General features: G+C 38.8%; 1 protein-coding gene across 1 annotated transcript in view; it reads right to left on the bottom strand.

Moving 5' to 3' along the window:
- Positions 1-13,965: 13,965 nt before the first annotated feature.
- Positions 13,966-22,579, bottom strand: part of ZFR (zinc finger RNA binding protein) — an 84,499-nt gene continuing 75,885 nt past the window's right edge. The window contains exons 18-20 of the mRNA XM_052659013.1: positions 20,027-20,138; positions 19,811-19,908; positions 13,966-15,455 (exon numbers count right to left, since the gene is read on the bottom strand). Of these exons, the coding sequence (XP_052514973.1) occupies positions 15,276-15,455; positions 19,811-19,908; positions 20,027-20,138 (390 nt within the window). The 3' untranslated portion in view covers positions 13,966-15,275. The remainder of the gene's footprint in view (positions 15,456-19,810; positions 19,909-20,026; positions 20,139-22,579) is intronic.

Genomic DNA, 22,579 nt, shown 5'->3' with positions numbered 1-22,579 from the left:
AATTAACAATGGTGTGATAGTTTCAGGTGAATGGCAAACAGACTCAACCATACATACACATGTATCCTTTTCCTCTAAAATCCACTCCTATCCAGGCTGGCACGTAACATTGTTGGAACAGAGTTCCATTGAACACTTTAAAAAAAATATTTATTTGTTAATTTATTTGGCTATGCCAGGTCTTTGTTGCTCTGTATGGGATCTTTTTAGTTGCTGCATGCCTGCGTTGGGAGCCTGTAGTCTTAACCACTGGGCCACCAGGGAAGTCCCTATATGTTTTTTTATCTTTGGATTTTGAACTATTATCTAGTGCAACAATAAATGAATTATGTATACACACACACACATATATATACATATATACGCACACACATACACACAGAACCATCTCATGCATTTTTAAAAAAATTTTAAGTGAAACATAACATAAAATTAGCCATTTTAAAGTGAACAGTTTAAGCACACTGAATTTTGATTTTAAAGCAAGAGATTTTAACAAGACCTTACCATTTTCTGTCTCTGTTGCCTTGGCATTGGTCCCCAAATCCATCAAGGTCTACTTCCAATGCCGCCACCTCTTTGACATCTTCCCTGGAGACTGTTGGCACCTGTCTAGATGTCTTCCGGATTTCTAAGCGCGGGGAACCTGTATGCTGCCTTGACCCAGGAACTTGGCTATGTCAGAATCAGTGCAATTGTCACCTTCCCTAGAGTTGAGCCAGGAGTTTCTCTCGTCCAGAGGCAGCCGCATGCTTCTCCATTTTCCCAGGAGTACTATCCTCGGGGCTTTGAGGAGGTTACCCGATGGACGGAACAGTATTCAGAACCTGACTCAGCCTCCGCAGCCTCTGGGACGATGAAACTGCGCCCTCTACAGGACTGTTTTAAAATCGCTGATGAGGAGGGTGTCCTCAGCGCTGGCCGGGGAGTTCCCTCAGCTGGGGAGCTGGGACACCTGATGAAGGGAAACGACAGAGAAGGCGGCAGAGCCCTGACCTCCCTGTCCTCCTCCACCCGCCTCCTCTGGGCTCACCGGCTCCAGGGCAACATAAAACATGCAGTAGAAACCGGGCTGGAGTCAGCTGCTGTCCCACCCCTAGAGGCTGTAGAACAACTATCAGAGTCGGGGGAAAATTTTTTTTTTCTTCATTTTGAACAGCCAGGGGTTGTGGGCGGGTGAGCTGCACGGTCGTCACAAAACCCGGAGAAGCAAAACAGCTTGCCCAAGATCCCACTGCCAGTCGTGCTGCCCTGGGACTTACACAATCTGATTTCTGAACACGAGTGTTAAGCCACAGCCATCGGACACAGGCAACTTGGTCTGGTTATTTCTGAGCTTTGTCTTTGTCACCTCAAGTCTTCTAAGCCATTCACAGTCCACCTCCGAGCTCCTTTCCATGTTTCTCCCCTGCTCTCTGTCCTGAGTTGAAGCTCCGGGTCCCCAAAGCCCCAGCCAGCCCTGGGCTGGGGTGGGGCAGGCTGCCCATCTCCCCAGCTGGTTCCATTGCTCGGCCTGTTTGTCCCTGGACACGGAAGGTGCCTGGTTCAGAGGATGCCAGCCTCACCTTGCCCCTGAGCAGACGGCTGGCAGGGCGATTCCTCAGAGATGCAGCCAAGTCCTCATCCCTGCAATGCTTTGTGCCCTATCCTTGAATGAGGGGCTTGAAAGTGTTGCTCGTTCAGTCATGACCGACTATTTGGGACCCCATGGACTGTAGGTCGCCAAGCTCCTCTGTCCATGGGATTCTCCAGGCAAGAATATGGGAGTGGGTTGCCCTTTCCTTCTCCAAGGGATCTTCCTGACCCAGAGAGCGAACCTGGGTCTCCTGCACTGCAGACAGATTCTTTGTCCTCTGAGCCACCATGCGGGGATGTGGCCATTTCCTCTGCTGGGCAGCCTCCCAGGAGCACCCTGAGTCTCTCTCTCCTAATTACTTTCTAGGTCTCATTCAGGGGCCGTGGAAAACTGTGGGTCATTTCCAAACCCCTTGGGAGATAAGAAGAGTCAAGGGGCTTTTGCAAGCTCTCCAACACCTGGAAAGACTGTGCTACCATTTCAACTACTCTCTGCGCGGGCCCAGGGGGAGGGAGAGCATCAACAAGGCATCACACACTGGAAGTCCCATACAGGGGGGCCAGACTCGGGCCCATTCTTCTCTTAGGTCCCCTGAGCCATAGGGTCACAGGGTGGGGAGGGGGTGAAGGTGGGGGGTAAGTGCAGGGACACTTCCTGCTGCTCACTCTGCTCTTTCTCTCTGAGGCTGGTCTCTCCCCAGCTCAGAACTCTGGAGAGAGAGAGAGACAGTGTGTGTGTGTGTGTGTGTGTGTGTGTGTGTGTGTGTGTGTGTGTGAGTCTGGCCTCTGATTCAGGGATGATCTCCAGGTGTGTGTGTGTGTGTGTGTGTGTGTGTGTGTGAGTCTGGCCTCTGATTCAGGGATGATCTCCAGGTGTGTGTGTGTGTGTGTGTGTGTGTGTGAGTCTGGCCTCTGATTCAGGGATGATCTCCAGGAGACAGCAATGAGAACAGCTTGTTGGTGTCTCACATTGTGATGACTGACAACTTAACGCTTCACACGTCATCCAAGCGTATGAAGGCTGTGTCTCACAAACTTAAAAGGATGTGTTGTTCCTTCTTGAATTTTAACTGAGGTCAAAGTGTTGAGTTAAGATCTTAAAATTTCTGATACTCCAAAACAAAACAAAACAAAATTTCTGATACTCCAGAGCTGGCTGGAGAAAAGTGAGGGACCTGGCCTCCAGGCTATTTCTCCCAAGAGTGGCACTTGGGAGAATCTTCTCTTCCTTCCAAGTTTTGCTCGGGGCTGAATCTGGTTTGAAAGTCTAGTAGAACAGTGGGAAGAACTTCTGGGCCACAGAGGAGGACCACTCGCATTTGGAGCCTACTGATCTCAGAGGGAAAGAGGAAGCTGTTGTTGTCATAGGGCCAAGAGAACCCTCTCTAATAAAAGCAGGCAAGCATGCCTCCCCAGTGGGTTATTTGAGCTCAAAGTGCAGCCAGGTTTGTTCTGAGCTTGGCTTAACCCATCCCGACTCACTGAGAACCTGAAAGGCTTTTTGTTCAGGTGTTGCTATAAAAGGACACAGAGGGTGTGAAAGACCCACTGTTTTCTGTTGGAAGTAGTCATCTGCCCCAAGGTTTAAATGAAATCAAAATTGTTTTTTTAAAAATCTTTTTTGTCTAAAGGAAAAAAAAAAAAAGAATGTAAGGAATGGAAATGGCTGAGCTGCAAACAAATATGGCACTATTTTTGAGAGTAACTTTTTCTGCTTGAGCACTGTTAATGACCGGCCATTCCCCCATCTCCCCATTTCCCTCCAGAACACTGGAGTCTATTCACCATTCATTCATCTGGTCTCTGGAACAGAACCTGAGGGCAGCCAAGTAAAGCACCAAGCCAGGCAATCTCAGACTTTGCAAATATCTGACGCAGGTCTAAGAAGCCTGAAAAAAAGTGTTAGGGCTCAGCTGAATTGGGGACCCAGAAAGAGAGGGGAAAAAATGCAATCCATCCTCTCATCTCACATGAGACAACTCAGACTAAAGAAAAACTACAAAGAGAAGGTTAATTTGGAACCATGTGTGTGGTCAGAAAAATAATCAAGTCATTTTAATTTTTTTAATGAGATTTTTTGGTCACACTGGGTCTTAGCTGTGTCCCATGGGATCTAGTTCCCTGACCAGGGATCAAACCCGGGCTGCCCGCATTAGGAGCATGGATTTTTAGCCATTGGACCACCAGGGAGGTCCCTCAATCTGTTTTTAGAAAGAAGTCTCTCTGCTCTGCTTTTTTCTTGTGTCCTCATATTGCCAGGATGCCACTTTCCTCAACCTAAAAGAGAGACTCTGCCCTTCTGGGTCATAGAAGGAGCCCCTCATACACCGGTGAGGCTGACCTCAGAGGGAGAGAAACACAAACTGCATGCAGAGTGGAGAGCAAGCACTGTCATGCGCAGGGGACAGGCAGGCAGGTCCTAGTGCAGGGAGTGGTGGGAAGGGAGGCTTGAAGATCAGCCTGGAAGTACAGCTCACAGGGCCCTGAATGTCATGCTAAGGATTTGGGGATTTATCCTTAGGCGTGTGGAGCTATAGTGGGGTTTTTACACCATAATGATTATTTAAGTATTATTAGGTAATCATTTCCTATTACATAGTAAAAGTTATCAGAGAAACATAGAGATTAGCAAATCTCCTAATCAGAAACACAAGTCATAACCTGCTGCATAGGGGTCACCACCGGGAACATTTAAGGGAAGAATGGGCTATATATACATCCTTCTCTAGTAAAACAAAAAGGGACCATTCTTCACACATGGCTTTATAATCTAATTTTTTTCATTCAACATTTGAAAGTAACTTTCTTTATGTTAGGGCTCCTACATAGTTATTTTCAGTTTTTTTCCTGACCTAACATTCTTGAGGAAGCTAACGCCATCTCAGAGGTTGAATGAGTGGGTTTTTTTGTTGGTTTGGAGGGGAGATTGTATTTTTGGCCATACTGTGAGGCCTGTGGGATCCCAGTTCCCAGATGAGGGATCGGACCTGGTCCCTTGGCAGTGAGAGTGTGGAGTCCTAACCACTGGACCACCAGGGAATTCCAAAAGTGATTTTTAAGGAGGGGGGCACTCCCTTTTAGAAGCACTGGTCTATAATAACACTTAGGTGATAGAACTGTATTTCATTAAAGTTCTTATTGGATATATTAATTGATTCTAATCTTACTCACTTGCCAATAATTCCTCTGTAGATATATTTGAATTTATAGTTTGGTATACTTATCTCGTTAAATTCTTTAATGAAAGAAATGGAAAATTTTATTTGCGCCAAATTTGAGGATTATAACAAGGGAACAGCATCTCAGAAAGCTCCAAGAAATGTTCACTAGACTTAATTCTTTAAGAGAACTTCTTTGAAGTTCAATTTCTGGGTCAAAATCTCTATCTGTATATTTGCACTAAAGAAAAAAGAGATAACTCAGATGTCATCAGAGCTGGTGAGCTTGTTTTTGCTTTTGAGATCTTGGTATTAACTTAATATTTTCAATCTTTATAGTCTTCGTCAATCTGGTTGACAAAATGTTTATATATTTTTTTTATTTTTATTATTTTTTTAAATGTTTATTTTTAAAAATTTGTTTTTCCAGTAGTCATGTATGGATATGAGGGTTGGACCATACATAAAGAAGGCTGAATGCCTAAGAATTAATTCTTTTGAACTGTGGTGTTGGAGAAGACTCTTAAGATTCCCTCGGACTGCAAAGAGATAAAACCAGTCAATCCTAAATGAAATTAGTCCTGAATATTCATTGGAAGGACTGATGCTGAAACTGAAGCTCCAATACTTTGGCCACCTGATATGAAAACTGATTCATTAGAAAAGACCATGATGCTGGAAAAGATTGAAGGCAGGAGGCAAAGGGGACGATAGAGAATGAGATAGTTGGATAGTTGGATGGCATCACCGACTCGACAGACATGAGTTTGAGCAAGCTCCAGGAGTTAGTGATGGACAGGGAAGCCTGGTGTGCTGCAGTCTGTGGGGTCACAAAGAGTTGGACAGGACTGAGCGACTGAACGGAACTGAACTACACAGATGTTTCATTTTTCTAATTCTTGACCATTCAGGTGGTAAATCATTATGGTGTGTCTAATTCTTTCCTTAGTGGAATCAGATTCAAATGATTTGAACATATTTACTAATATTAACTCTTTGACATAATAGTTTCTCTAGTTAGTTGTCTTTAAATTTTATAGTTTTACATTTTTAGTGCTAAAATTCACGTATTGACTTTCATACTGAGCCATTCTTGCATTCCCAAGAGAAACTGCACTTGGTTGTGGTGATTATTCTTTCTGTATATTACTGGATTTGACTTGATAAATCTGTTAAGGAGTCTTCAGTCTAATTTCATCAGGTCTGGAGTTTTCTTTGAACTGTTTCTACCTAGTTTTGGTATCAGGATAATGTTGGTTTAATGAAGTAAGTCGAGGCTGAGCCTCAGAAAAAGAAATTACTATAATAATTATAGTATGACTTATAAATAGCTATATGGGGTCACTTGCTCTCTCTCCTTCCCCTCGCCAGTCTGCATAGTGTGTTCCAGTTCACCCAGATGCCCCTTTTCAGCCCTCTGGCCCAGAAATCTGGAATTTTAGTTATTGCATTCTACCGCACACTTTTACGGCTGCACTCAAGTCCAAGGCTAAGCAGTGAGTTTACCGCTGAAAGGGGATATATGGCAAAATTGTTGGTTTGATGATACTTCTGGTCTTTTCCAATCTGCATGTTACTAACTGTGGTTCAGGGGAGACTAACCTGGTGGTCCAGTGGCCAAGACTCCATGCACCACCTGGGTTTGATCCCTGGTCAGGGAATGAGTTCACACAAGGCAACTAAAGATCCTGCATGCCACAACTAAGGCCCAGTGCAGCCAAATAAATAAATAAAATGTTAAAAAGAAAAAACGACTATGGTTCAGGATCCTCACATCGTGGTTTTATGCATTTTATCCAGATTTTATAGTTGAATTCTGAGGGAAATATGGGGAGGAGAGTACTTACCTCGTCTTATCAGGACCTGGAGCTCATAAATTTGGTTTTGACTAATATGGCTGTTTCTTCACTGTTCACCTATCATGACATTTTTAATCGGGTTTATCACACTACAAATAAAAAAGTTCAAAAGTAAAAAAAAAACCTGTTGCAGCTGCCCTTCCACTTCACCATAGTAAGCCCTCTCCTGTTTTAAATCTCTTTTGATATGCACTGTTTCTATAAAAAGAAAAAAGAACTCATGTAATTAAGATCTTGCCATCTAGAACATCTAGAAGCATTTTCCTTTTAGCCCATTTTCCTCTCCTCTTAGTCCAATCAAACGGCAGACAGGAAGACAGGCAAGCTGCTCGACTGTTACTGTGAGATTTTTAAAAGAGAGGTTTTGTTCTCTGTTCTGAAATAAAGGATTCCCTTGAGTCTATGGCTTGCTTAAATTTCAAGCCTCCTTCCTGACTTTTCTCTTGAAACAACCAATGAAGGAAACGTGTCAAGTGTTTCTTTACGGCTGTCTTTTACATTAGGTGAGGGAGACATCAAAAACCCTAGTTTTTGAAACATGTGATTACAGAATTGAAGAATTTTGGAACTGACAGTAATTTTACAGTTTGTCTGCTCCCTAGTTTAACATATGTGGTTGCACATGAAGATTGGAAGTGTCGATAGGTAAAATATCGGGGATCTGAAATATAATAAAACCAGATCCCCACAGGGTCGGACTGGTAGACAAAAATAGAGAACACTAGAGGCTTTGGTAAGCTGTCCAGAACAGGCTTTATCTTAAATTTTTCCTCTACAGGGAGTAAGTAGCCATTACTCTCATCATAGGAACTTTGCCTTATGTCATCAGATCTTCCAGTTTGATAAAAGTCAGATTGGGATTTTCTAGTGAAATCTTTGTTTAATACTGGCTCAAAGTTTCTAACAGTATTTGTGCCAAATGAGACACAGTTACATCCTGGGTATAGTACTTTAGGTATCATTTTAGACTTATGGCTTAAGTAAAAATGCAGAGCAAAGGAGATGGAATTTCCTTTTTCCTATCCTTACTTAAACATTGACCTTTGAAAGAGATTTGGCTTTATAGGTTCTTTAGAATAAACTGGGGGAAAAACAGCTGATGAAGTCTTTGAAGCAGACCAAAACTGAGATACTTGAAATCTATTTGCATATGTCTTTTTAAAATTTTTAATTGGAGGATAATTGCTTTACAATGTTATGTTGGTTTCTGCCATACATCAACATGAATCAGCCATAGGCATACATATGTTCCTTTCCTCTTGAACTTCCTCGCACCTCCCACCCCATTCCACCCCCCTAGGTTGTCACGAGTACCAGGTTTGCGCTCCCTGCATCATACAGCAAATTCCTACTGGCTCTCTAGTCTACATATGGTAATGTATGTTTCAATGCTATTCTTTCAGTTCGTCCCTTTGTCTCCTGTACATCATGTCTTAAGCATTAAAATTCTGCAGAAAGAGGTTTGACTAAAGCAAAAATTAATACAATGTTGTAAATCAACTATATTTCAATAAAAAATATTTTTAAAAGGACAAATCTATAGGAGGTACATGGCATAAAGGTTTAAAGTTCAGGCTTGGAGGCCAACAGGACTTTTCAGGGAGGTAGATTTCTGATGCTCTGACACATTCGAGAGGTGATACTCAAATGATCGTTACAGCAACAGCATGTCACGTCACCTCAATCCCTGGATGATTCATGTGTGATGAATATCTACCACCTAGTGATGTCCTGAAGATGAAACCACATATACCGTATTAGCACAGTGATGTGGAGTTGCTTGAAGGTGTTTTGAGTAGCAGTGATCAAATGGATGCTTTAGGAGGAATATACTGGGGGTTGTAGGTTGAACAGTGTAAAAACTGGAGACAGGAAATAAAAAGGCAAGATTGGAGACTGGATAGAAAGAAAGGATTTGGAAATACATCTAACAAAAGGAGTATCTGAAACTTGGAAGATGGATGAGGTCGCTATCGTGTATACATAAGAAGATGCTGATGATAGAGCCATGGAAAGTACTACAGCTGACCCTTGAACAATGTAAGGGTGGGGGCCCAGTTAGAGGAGTCCGTCCTCTGCAGTGGAAAATTTGCATAACTTATGGAAGGTCTTCCGTATCCCGGTTTCTCTGTATCTGAGATCGTGCAGCGCTGCTCTATTTACCACTGAAAAAAAGTCCACATGTAAGTGCACTGCTGCTGCTGCTGCTGCTAAGTCGCTTCAGCCGACTCCATGCGATCCCATGGACGGCAGCCCACCAGGCTCCCCCATCCCTGGGATTCTCCAGGCAAGAACACTGGAGTGGGTTGCCATTTCCTTCTCTAATGCATGACAGTGAAAAGTGAAAGTGAAGTCACTCAGTTGTGTCCAACTCCTAGCGACCCCATGGACTGCAGCCCAGCAGGCTCCTCTGTCCATGGGATTTTCCAGGCAAGGAGTACTGGAGTGGGTTGCCATTGCCTTCTCCATGTAAGTGCACTAGTGCAGTTCAAACCCATGCTGTCAAGTGTTGATTGTACTCAAAAGTCGTGGAAGCAGAGAAGGAATGTTCAAAGGTAGGAGGAAAAGATCCAGGGAAAGGGAAAAGTTGAGGTGTAGAAAAACCAGCACCCAATTTTTTCTAAAATATTATTCATGTTTGTATTTTGACTGACATGAAATAGTTCTTATCACCTTTAAGAACATTGATCATTTTGAGTTCCTTTCAAATGATCTTTACTGGGTACATAGGGCTTCTCTAATAGATCAGTTGATAAAGAATCGGCCTGCAACACAGGAGACCCCAGTACATGGACCAATAGTATAAAACCATTTTAAACTCAGAAAAGATGTTTTTATACCTAATGCCAAGAATTTTTCAATTTTTTATTTTACATTGGAGTATAGTCTATTAACCTTGTGATAGTTTCGGGTGGACAGCAAAGGGACTCAGCCATACATGTATGTATCTGTTCTCCTCTAAGCTCCCCTCTAATCCAGGCTGCCACCTAATATTGAGCAAGAGTTCTCTGTGCTACACAGTAGGTCCTTGTTGGTTATCCATTTAAAATATAGCAGTGCGTACACGTTGATCCCAAGCTCCCTAATTATCCCTTCTCCCCATTATTCCTCTGCTGGCAACCGTAAGTTTGCTTTCTGAGTCTGTTGTAGATAAATTCATTTGTATTATTTCTTTTTAGAGTCCACATATAAGGGATGTCTTATGCCTCAGCTTTCTTCATTCAACATGGCGATCTCTAGGTTCATCCACGTTGCTGCAAGTAGCATTTATTCTTTATAATGGCCGAGTAATAATCCATTGTATATATGAACGTCTTTATTCACTCCTGTTATGGACTTTTAGGGTGCTCCCATGTCTTGGCTACTGAAACAGTGCTGCAGTGAACATTGAAATGTATGTTTATGTTTGAATCGTGGTTTTCTCCGGGTATATGCTCTGGAGTGGGATTACTGGGTCATATGATAGTTATTTTTAGTTTAAGAAACCTCCATAGTGGCTCTATCAATTTACATTTGCATCAACAGTGTAGAATGGTCCCCTTTCCTCCATACTCTTTCCAGCACTTACTGTGAGTGGATTTTTTGATGATGGTCATTTGGACTGGTGCTAGGCGATACCTCATGGCAGTTCTGATTTCCATTTCTCTAATTAGTGACGCTGAGTGTCTTTTCAAGTGCTTTTTGGCCATCTGTGTGTCTTCTGTGGAGAACTGTCTACTTAGATCTTCCATTCATTTTTTTGAACGGATTTTTTTTTTGATATTGAGAAAGGTGGTTAATTTTGAACGTGGTCAACAACTTCTTTGCAAGTGATCTTATCCATTTTATTGTTGCAGTTGTTTTAAAAAAGCCATTTCAACTTTTTCCCCTGTAGGTATTCATATCAGATGGTACTTAGAATCCGTTCTCTCCCCAATGTCATCTTTTATTCCTCTTCTGTGGTTCCAAATACATGCCATACTTTTGAACAAATTCACTATCTTGGACACTCTGAGTACCACATTAAAATTAATGCCCAGAGCACATTATCCAATTACATATATATATTCCATATCTATTTAATAACATCCAAAAAGTTACCATCAAGCAATTACTGTGTTGTGTCCCCTGAGGTTTCATCTTATATTTAGTCTGGCACCTCCCACCCCAAGTGTGGGCCTCTATCTGGGCAGCCTTAGCATCTCTGGGAATAGTCCTACTGCAGACTCCTCCCACCCAAGAGAATCAGAATCTGCATTTCAACCAGACTTATTCACACATCAAAATTTGAGGAAAGCTGGCCTGCCTCGAGCTCCAAGGAGTGTGGGCACCTTAGTTAGTTGGACTGCACAGGATTTTCTGGAAGTTATGTTTGTGATTCTGTCCTACAACTCTCTAAGTTGCAGTTTAATTTTCTCCATAGTCATCGTGTTTAGAATGTAAGCTTCATGAAGCAGGATCTGTGGCAGACCCATGTACAGAGAATCTTGCCTATAAAGGCTTACAGAACTATCTCACTAAAATTAGTTGTGGTTGGTAATGCAATTAAAAAATTTTTTTTTATTTATTGGTTGTGCCAGGTCTTAGTTGTGGCATGCAAACTCTTACTTGCAGCATGTGGGATCTAGTTCCCTGACCAGGAATCGAAGCCATGCCCCCCTGCATTTGGAGCATGGAGTCTTAGCCACTGGACCACCAGGGATCCCAGTCATGCAGGTTTTAACTTCCCTCCAGCCCTCCACACTGTGCATTAGTAAAAGACAAGCCTTCTGTTTCCAGCTACATTATAATACACTGAGATATAACTTCCCTTTAAACAGCTTATGGCAAAGCTCAAGGTAAATTACAACACCCTGGACTTTTTCTCATCAAGAACCTGTCATACTGCATTATCCTGTATTTATTTAATATAGGGTCCGTACTGATCCAAGCCCTAGGTATGTCCTCTGCTGTTTCCCTTTCTACGTCTGAGCTAATCTTTGTGTATTTTAAGAATGATTACTTGGGATCAGACTTAACTGCCTTTTCATACTTTCATTCAACAGATTACTTGATTTTTAGGAATATTTCACATGAGGTTACTAACTAATCAGTCCTTTCTAAACTGAAGACCCTGACTCTAGTACCATATATTTACTTGGGACTATGTTAGGATAGAGTGAATAGAGTAGCTTTGTATTTACCATGGAACCAGCTTAAGTATTGTTCAGAAAAACTGCTCAAGCTTTTAAATTAGCTGTTTCCTATTTTCAGTTTTTACATCTAATATTATTACACTAAGCAAGATAAAGGACTAAAATTACCTAGATGATGACTAATCAATAAAATTGTTTATGGAATAGGGATATTATGATTTGCTGAATATTACAGGTAACTTATTGGTATATCATAAAACCCCTTTGTTATTAAATTTAAATAATTTAAATTGTAGAGCATGCTTATTAAAGCATGACATCACAATCACCTGTAACTGAAGAAAAACATTACTTGGAAATGGTCCTACAGTACTTGTTAAAGATGCAGTTTCCCTATGTGGACTTCCCCAGAACAATCTCCAAGACTCCAAGATATACTAAATGAGAAAAAGTACAGTACAGAACAAAGTACACAATATGCAACCATCTGTACAGACACAAGTGGGGCACACACATAAGTGCACAGACCATGTGTGAATGATGCACAAATGGATTAACACTGCCTCTAGAAAGGGGAGCCATGCAACTGGAAAACAAGGGGAGGCAGAAGATATTTTGTTTTATGCTGTATACTCCTTTACACTTTTTGACCTTTACAACATGTTATGAACAATTTGTTCAAACAAATAACTAAGATAAAGTCATCCTAAAATGCACTTTCTCAGGCTTATTCTGGCCCTCCTCAGTCAGAATCTTTGGAACTAGGGCTTAGAAATGTTAATGTTTAGAATGGTCCCTAGATGACTCTCATGAACAAATTTGAGATCACTGCTTTATTATCTACAACACTATAAAATTTGCCCTTTATTGGGAAAAATTTAAGATAGCTCTGCCAAATTCAGTAACAACAACAAAAAAAAGGTGAATCCATTAAAGTAACTGTTTATAACTTAAATTCACAACTTATACTGACAACGTAATAGCATGACCAAACAAAAGGCTTATTATGCTCTTTTGTCAATAAGCAGGAAAAAAATGACTTAAAATACCATTAACAAAAAAATCAGAGATCTTTTCTTATAGCAAGTTTGCATTTTTGATACCAGCTTATTCAAAGACATCAAAGAAACAATAGTGGTGAAGACAGAAATCTAATTTGGAATGTGTATCATGTAACTAGGGAGTGGGTGAGAGAAATCAGTTTATCTGGGTTATCATTACTGGAACATAAGCATGCACTGTAATAACAGGGAGAGCTAGTCTGAGATGCAGAGAATAAATCAGCTGCCAAAACAACTGGTTCAAGAACACATTAGCATGGTGAGAACCGATGCTTGACTAGAGTGTTTACAGTTTTAAAAATTGTCAAAGCAGAAGAAAAGATACTAACAGATACTGAAGTCAGCCTTATTTCATATAAGATAGTTAATGCAGATCTAGCTAGAGCTATGAAAACAAGCCATGCAAAAAATAAATAATACTGAAAAAAATACTGAAAAAAAATTTTAGTGGTATCACTTGTGTATCTGGATGAAGACACCTAAAACTAAATGCAAAAATTGGGAATTTGGGTTGAAAACATTTTTAGAAGATAATTAATTGCAAGATCAAAGGAGCAGACTCAGCTTTGCTGAGCATAAACTTTTCATATCTATCAATTTCAACCCTGTTACTAAATCAATGTACTAGCTTTGGTTAGCCACTCTGGGCTTCAGTTTCCTCATCTGGAAAATAAGTAATATAGTACCTTCACTTATTGTTATGATAGTTTTAAACAGGAAAACATATGAAAGATCTAGCATGATAATTATCATTAGTGCATGATAAATATCAGTTTTTTCCTTCTAAGTAAGAGAACTGTGAGAAACATAATTCCAAAATTTTCACTGGGTGACTAAGTATTCAAGAGTAAGATGAGACCTGGAAAGATTTAAAAAAAAAGACACTTGCCCAAGATAGAAAGATTGTGTATCACAAATTCGGAAGAAAAGCCCAAGTCTCTTGTTCCTCTAAGAGTCTGGGGGAAGACTGTGCCCAAGAAAGAAACTGAACCAATATGATACTGAATTATACACTTTTCTGGAAATTATGTGCCCAGGAAGTATCACTTGTCAGGAATAACAAGATATAAGTACCCAATAAATTTGAATATGGTTTTATGGAAACATTAAGTCATTTCAAAGCAGAAGTACTTATGTCAATTCTAACATATAATACATTTAAGCCATTATATGAATTTAAGTTTTTATTTGTGTATTTCACTGTAGTGCTGTGACAACAAAATGACATCTGTATACCAGAGCATACATATTAACAGTAAGATGTAACTTTTCATTACACCACTGCTAGAATATTTAGCTTTTTGTAGGACACATAAGCATGTAAGATGGCCACACCAATTAATTTTCTGGTTGTTTTCTTAGATAATCTTAATTTTTTTTTCAGTAATACTTTATCAACCTCACTGTTAATAGAACTGTAAATTATCTGGGTGATGGGGTGTAGGGGCAGGGGGAGGGATCATTCAACTGTTATACTATAATAGTTGCTAGAGTAATCTCACACACACACCAATAAGGAACTGTCTTCATAATTAAGGGCTAGTTATTGTTGTTAGTTGCACAATGATAAAGTTCTTTGAAAATATTGGTTAGCCCACTTATATATGAAAAATGCCCTTTCCACTTATGCAGAAGAAAAAAATATTCAGAAAGTTATTTTTGGCCTTGCTATGTCAAAAAGTCAACTGTACAAAGATCTACGTGTCAAACCTAAAATTATAATTTTAAAAGTCTATTAAAAACAAAAATGTCATGCATTTTTATTATCAATTATGCAGAGGCTTTAAAACTGTTGCAAGACCATATATTATATATTAGCTTTTATACTGCTAATGCACAACTAACAGCAAACTTGATTAGATTAACAGAAATCTGTCTTAATTACACCTTTATATATCACACTAGAGAGACAAATGCCACAAGATCTGCAGAAACATTTAGTTCTGAGCACTTAAATGGCAGGATAACTTTTTGTGTTGTAATCCATCACATAAAGAATAACAAAAGGAAAAAATTCTGCAGTCTCACGTTACAAAAAAACGTACTGCTGTAAAATATTAAGAAGGCGTAAAGGATACCTGTAACACAAAGTAACAACTAGTATCAAACAGCAAACAAAACTAAATAAAAATATCAAAATACACATAGTAACTGAAGCACAAATACTGCATTAAATACAGTAAAGATTTAATAGGACTAGTTAATAAAAGACACAGATATAGGGGGAGCTAGGGCAACCAGTAAATAAAAACCAAAATAACGGGAAAAAAATCAGAACCATTGTAATTCCCCAAACTGGAGCACAATTTTGTGGGGGTGGGGTGTCTTTCCATTCATATAATACCTAACACTGTACATTAAGATTTTAGTATCATAGAAAAACTTGGTTCTTCCATGAAATTCTTTAAATTCTCAATAATTTTTTCGAAGTAGACATCATTATGAATGAAAAACAGCCAACGAATGGGCACCTGTTGTTTTTTAACACTGTAGATTTACAGAAACTTTTTAAAAGTTATCATAATCTTTTTTGTCTTTTTTCCCCTCAGCTTCAAATCCATCAACTCCATCACTATCCCTTCTTCGTTTTCTGTTATTGTGGATGTTAAAACGCTGGTTCATCTGTGGTAGTGGATCCATGCCTAGAACTTTGTGTATCTGGCGGAATGCAAGGAGTCGCAATGCAAACTGCAACAAAATGAAACTTTAGTCAAATTAAAGAACCAATATTAATTCTTACTAGGTTTACAGCCCAACATAACAATATAAAAAAGCATGTTTAATGAAAGAAACACCTTAAACAATATTAAGGTTCACAAATGAAAGACTCTGTATGTTCTGAAGTTTTTATTTTCAGGCTTTTCTGTGTGCATGCTATTTTTTTTTAATGTAAGTTAAAAAAAAATCAACAAAATTATTATGCTCATTAAAAAATCCTAAGACAGTATACAGCAAAGAAAAAAGCATCTCACTCATCAAATGAACCTCTCTTTGGTTCACATTCATGCATCTTGCAACTTTTCCTATGGATGCCCATGTGCTCATCCTCAGGCACATGTGCCTCCCAACACACACCTCCCCAGGTTTACAAAATGAGCATTATACTTCTTCAACTTGTTACTTAGTGAACAAAAAAAGATTTTTCACTTCTGTGGCTATGTATATATATAGGAATACATTAGGCATCAATGTCACAAGACCTCATCTGTCATAAGATATTTTGAGACATAGTTTCCCAATATTCTGAGGGATATTTAAGGAGATTCTACAGTCATTTAATTAAAAGACAATTTTCACTATGTGGTTAAACCTTCAATAGAACTGTTTAGACTACTTCCTGAGATATAATTCCATATAAGATTTGTTTAAGGGTACAATTCAGTTGTTGCTTTTTTTTTTAGTATACTTACAATTTTTCAACATTAACTACTCTCTAATCCCAGAACATTTTCATCACCTTCCCAATGTTCCACCCTCCCCTCACCCCCAAACCCCATGGCCCAATAGCAGTCATTCCTCAATCCCTTTACCATGAGGCCCTTGCAACTACTAATCTACTTTTGTAACTTGATAGACTTGCCTACTATGGACATTTCATATAAACAAAACCATACAATAGGACTTTTTGTATCTGGCTTCTTCCACTTAGCATAAGGTTTTCAAGATTCATCTACCTTGTACATATCAGCACGTCATTCCTTTTAATGGCTGAGTAATTTTCCACTGTACGAATATATCACATCTGTTTATCTACCCATCCATCAACTGATAGACACTTGGGATGGTTCCACTTTCTGGCAATTATGCATAATGTTGCTATTTATGAGGTGAAACTAGGGATTATTTATCATAATAGGATATAGCATTTATTTAGAGTTACTTAAAAAAAAGGTATTTCCCAAAGATAAACAGAATAAGGTTTTCTTTTACATTTAAAGAAAATATCCAAAGTTATCTGCTGCACAATAATGAATAGTAACACACTTTTACTATGGAAATATTGCTACTGATCATCAGCCTATTCTCATACTACTACTCCTACTACTAAGCCCTGTCAGTCGTGTCCGACTCTGTGAGACCCCGTAGACAGCAGCCCACCAGGCTCCCATGTCCCTGGGATTTCCAGGCAAGAACACTGGAGTGGGTTGCCATTTCCTTCTCCAATGCGTGAAAGTGAAGTCGCTCAGTCGTGTCCGACCCTCAGCGACCCCATGGGCTGCAGGCTTCCAGGCTACTCTGTCCATGAGATTTTCCAGGCAAGAGTACTGGAGTGGGGTGCCACTGCCTTCTCCAATTAGGAGTTTCTAAATAGAAGAGTACTTCAGTAAGGAAAACTACAGTAGCATCTGAGGAGCACTGTAAGCATCTGAGCACTCTGTAAGCTCTTGTTCTGCATGTGATTTGCATGTACTTCTAAATTCTAACAAGAGACATTTCTAATATATAATTGGAAATTATTAAAAGCAAATCAAAGTTGATGATACGGAAATTATTCCCATATGAAGTCATCTTGGAATTTTAAAAACAACATCAAAGAAGATGTAACGGTTTACTTAATCCTTTTTTGAGAGGGAAGATAACCTTACAAATGCGCCCTTTTAAAGATATGCTGCTCTATTGGACACTTACAGGAAGGCATCTGAATAAATGACAAAAGCTACATCTGGCAGAAGCAACTCAAAAAAGATCACTAGAGAATACAGATACAAAAACAAAGGTAAATATTATGGAAGGAAAAGAAGAAAAATCCCAGACAAAGGAAAAAAGCAAATTATTAATATTGGCACTATGGCCCACTAAGAAAGAAACAGAAATGGACCTAGGTCCAATCCATAGAGCTTATTCAGATTTCACCAGTTATACACACACTTGGTTTATGTGTGATGTATACAGATCTATATAACTTAACCAAATGTGCAGGTTTGCATTAACCACCATCACAAGGCACTATACTATCACCACAAGACTCTCACCAGCCACACCTATCCTCACCCCTATCCCTAACTCTGAGGAATCACTAATCTGTTCTGTTAGTTCACAAATGTTATATAGATGGAATGGTGCAGTATACGTAACTTCCTCACTTTTATTTATCAAAGTATAGTTGATGTACAGTTATTAAATAATTAAAAGTGCCCAATGCAGTGACTCATAATTTTTAAAGGTTATATACAATTTAGTTATTATCAGTATATTGACTATTTCCCTATGCTGTAAATATATTCTTATAGCTTATTTTATATGCAATGGTTTGTACCTTTTAATTCCCTACCCCAATACTGCTCCTTCCCACCTCCCTCTCCCCAATGGTAACCACTACTTTGTTCTGTGAGTTTGCTTCATTTTTTTGTTATATTCACTAGTTTGCTGTATTTTCTACATTTCATATAAAAGTGATGGGGTTCCTAGGTGGTACTAGTGGTAAAGAACCTGTCTGCCAATGCAGGAGACATAAAAAGACATCGGTTTGACCCAAGTCGGGAAGATTCTCTGGAGGAGGGCATGGCAACCTATTACAGTATTCTTCTCTGGAGAATCCCATGGACAGAGCAGTCTGGTGGGCTACGGTCCATGGGGTTGCAAAGAGTCAGACACAATTTAAGTGACTCAGCATAAGTGATACACAGTATCTGTCTTTCTCTGACTTACTTCACTTAGCACAATGCCCTCCAAGTCTATCCATATTATTGGAAATAGCAAAAATTCTATTCTTTTTTATGGCTGAGTAGTATTCCACTGTATATATACCACATCATCTTTATCCATAACTCTGTGCTGGTGGCTCAGACGGTTAAGCATCTGTCGACGATGCGGGAGACCCAGGTTCGATCCCTGGGTCGGGACGATCCCCTGGAGAAGGAAATGGCAACCCACTCCAGTACTCTTGCCTTGAAAATCCCACAGACAGAGGAGCTTGGTGCAGGCTACTATCCCTGGGGTCACAAAGAGTCGGGCACAACTGAGTGACTTCACTTTCACTTTCTTTATCCATTCATCTGCTGATGGATACTAAGGTTGCTTCCTTATCTTGGCATTTTAAATAACACTGCTGTGAATACTGGGGTATGTATATCTTTTTAAATTAAAGTTTTTTGTTTTGTTTTCTGGCCATACACCTAGGAGAAATTGTTGGGTCATGTAGCTCTAGTTTTTCTGAGAAACCTCCATACTGTTCTCCACAGTGGTGGTACCAACTTACATTCCCACCAACAGTGTATGAGGTTCCCTTTTCTACACTGACTTTTAACACTTCTCACTTCTTCACTTTTAACAAGGACATTTCTAACTACCTCCTAAAATCAGACCACTTTCTTCAAAGTCACATTAAAGGTTTCCTTCCTTCCAACTAAGAATTCTCTTATTAAGTTTTCAAACTGCCCTGCTTCTTACCCAAAAAATAATTTCTTAAGTACCAATGAAGAAAAAAAAGCCACTTAGGGTAAATTGTCATCTTTCCTAGAAAATTAAACCCAAAGAAATTAAAACAAAACTTGTTTAATACACACAAACTGGAAATCTTGTGAGTCTGTAAAATATTCATAATGTTCTATTATTACTGATTCTTCTTCAAGTTACTTTTAACCTAACACTTTAATCCTGACCTCTTTCAAATTATCCTTGCCAGAAGAGACAACAGAACAAAATCTTCAGTCCAACGAGTGCAACTGCCTTAGACTAGATTGTTCTTGTTTATAGTTGGTAGCCATTTCTCCTCTTAGTACACTTCTGGGGTCAAAAAAGCTGTATACCCAGAGGACATGAATAGTTGCTCTACTGATCCTGACATAAACAACAACTAGATTTAATGATCCTGAAAATACTACAGTATTTTTATATTCATACAGGATACACACAGAGTTAAAATAATAAAACTGAAGACTAATGAAATCTAGTTTAAATTATATCCTCTCTAAGAGCTTACTTACTAACGAAGCAGAATAATGAATACTACATGGTAATTTCTTCCAGAGGACAACTATAAAAAACCAAAACTGTAAGGGAAGTGATGAAACAAAGCCCTGGGATTAGGAACACAATGGTACCTGTGCACTGGATGTGATGTCTTCACGCTGCTGGTCAGTCATTGTTGCTAAGGTATCGAAGGGATCCTTCTCACAAGGATCCAGAAGTCCAGGACTACCTACAACAATCACCATAGGCAGAATAAAACATCATCATCATCCATTTGTAGAAGAATGAGTAATTCTCATTCAACTATCAAACACACAGACAAACATTAAAAATGAAGTAAAACTTACCTTTAAGAATAATCCCTGAAGAAATGCACTCAAAAACTCTTCTCAGAGCATCTCCAGGGCTTTGAGGACTAGAAGCACTACTGATTGCTTTCTCTACTAGTAACTCCATCGCCTAAAAACAAAAACATAAAAATGTGTTTGATAGCTTACAGCCCAAAGGAATTATTCATTTTCAGAATGACAAAATACTTATGAAACTGTCATTAAAACCTTTAGAGATTGGGGCTTCCCTGATTGCTTGGTAGTGAGGAATCCACCTGCCAGTGTAGGGAACGTGGGTTTGATCCCTGGTCCGGGAGGATCCCTTAGGCTGCCGAGCAACTACGCCCGTTGCCACACTATTGAGACTGTGCTCTAGAGTCTGGGAGCTGCAACTACTGAGCCCATGGGCCACAACTGCTGAAGCCTGAGTGCCCTGGAGCCTGTGCTCTGCAACAGGAGAAGCCATCGCAATGAGAAGCCTGTGCATCACAACTGGAGAGAAGGCCCTGCTCGCCTCAACTAGAGCAAAGTCCACACAGCAAAGAAGATCCAGTAGAGCCAAAAATAAACATAAACAAGAAAATTATTAACAAAAAATTTTAAAGATCGAGAAAATCACACTGAACAAGTCACAAAATCAGAAAATAAAAGTTACATGTAATATAAAATTAAAAACAATGAAAAGAAAGGCAATATATAATTTATATCTTAAAAATTATTTTGTAATGTGTATTTAATGAAGAAAAATAGATTAATGGGTTTTTTGTTTTGGATTTTCAGTTACTGCTATCCTTTTCTATTAAAATATGACAGTACTTAAAATTCTTTAGATATTTAGGGCTCACATATACTTGTTCTTTAATGCCTACATACTAATAATACTGAAGAGTTATAGCAAGACCATATTCTACCAAGTAAAGATAACTTTCATTTTTTCTTTAAGAATAATTATCTAAATTTTCATTTAACATACAATTGTACTTCTATTATCCTTAAAATATAAATTATACTTTCACTGTAAATTACACTTGAGACTCAAAATGAGTTAATATCAATGAATAAAAGAAAGAAGTATGGATTTAGATCCAGAAAGCATTTTGAAGAGTTTATTAGAAAAATCTGCTTCCATTTAGATTCTAAAAATTAAGATATAATGTACAATTCAGTGGGTTTTAGTACATTTACAAAGTTTTCAACCATAACCATTTTCTAATTCCAGAACATTTTATCACCACCAAAGAAACTCCATACCTACTAGCAGCCATTCTCCATTCTCTTTCCTCAGCCCCTGGGAACCAATAAACCACTTCCTATTTATATAGATTTGCATTTTCTAAATACTTCATACAAATGGAACCATATAACAAGTCACTTTTTGTGTCTTGTTTCTTTTACTTAGCATTATGTTTAAGGTTTATCCACATTGCAGCTTTTACTCAAATTTTAAATAAAATCACGAGTAACAATTCAAAGAATCTAAGCAGACTGAAACTAGAATGAAACCCTTAAAATGATAATGAAGTTTAAAATACTGAGGATCCATTTTTAGTTGTGTACTTAAAAAACTCATAGATTTAATTAGAGTAAAAACTACATCCACCTACTCACCCTAAGGCCATTACTCAGATCTCTTAAGTAAGAATAATTCTTAAAAGATTGGACATGTGGAGGTTTTAGTTCCAAACAAATTAGGAATAAATTGTAAGAGATACGAATCTGAAGAGAGAGTACACATAAAAAGCTAAAAAAAAAAAAAAAAAAAAAAAAAAGACAGCTAGAAGCATAAAAATCTGAGAAAAACAGGTGTTAATAATGATAGATGTAAATTACAACAACAAAAAATTAAGATGGTTCAGTCTAATTCAGCTGAAGAACGTAGGAAGTTGTTCAAGACACCTAAAGTTGTTCAAGACACAAGACCCTTAAAGAGTCTTCATTTAAAAATTTTAGTATTTTAAGGTGTCAGCTTCAGTTATCTAGGCAACTCTATGAATGCATATTAAACACTTTTCCTGTTCAGACAATTATTATTTCAAGATGTCCAAAAGATTGAAATCTTTGAAATTAAGGATTGTCAATTGTCATTTATGGAACCCCTTTGCCTAGCATAAATGGCTGGCATATAGAAAATACTTAATAAGTATCTATGATCAGAATACTTTTGGAAAGAAATGTGAAAATAATCCTAATTAAAGAAATCAAGGGTTGTAATTAACAAGTTACTAAAATACAAAATTGATGTCTTAAAATACACACCATTCCAAAAATACCTCAAATTTATAAGTACTTTTAGAGAATGTTAACGGAAAAACAAATATTCAATAATCAGCTATAACACAAGTGCGTGCATACTAAGTGCTCAGTCATGTCCAACTCTGCAGTGCTAAGGACTGCAGCCTGCCAGGCTCCTCTGTCCATGGGCTTCTCCAGGCAAGATTACTGGAGTGGGTTGTCATGCCCTCCTCCAGGGGATCTTTCTGACCCAGGGACTCAACCTGAGTCTCTTAAGTCTCCTGTGTTGGCAGGTGGGCTTTTTTAACTACTAGCACCACCTGGGAAGCCCCAGAATAT

Source organism: Budorcas taxicolor, chromosome 20 (assembly GCF_023091745.1).
Source record: "Budorcas taxicolor isolate Tak-1 chromosome 20, Takin1.1, whole genome shotgun sequence".
Taxonomy (NCBI): domain Eukaryota; kingdom Metazoa; phylum Chordata; class Mammalia; order Artiodactyla; family Bovidae; genus Budorcas; species Budorcas taxicolor.
This window is presented reverse-complemented; position numbering and strand designations above follow the sequence as displayed.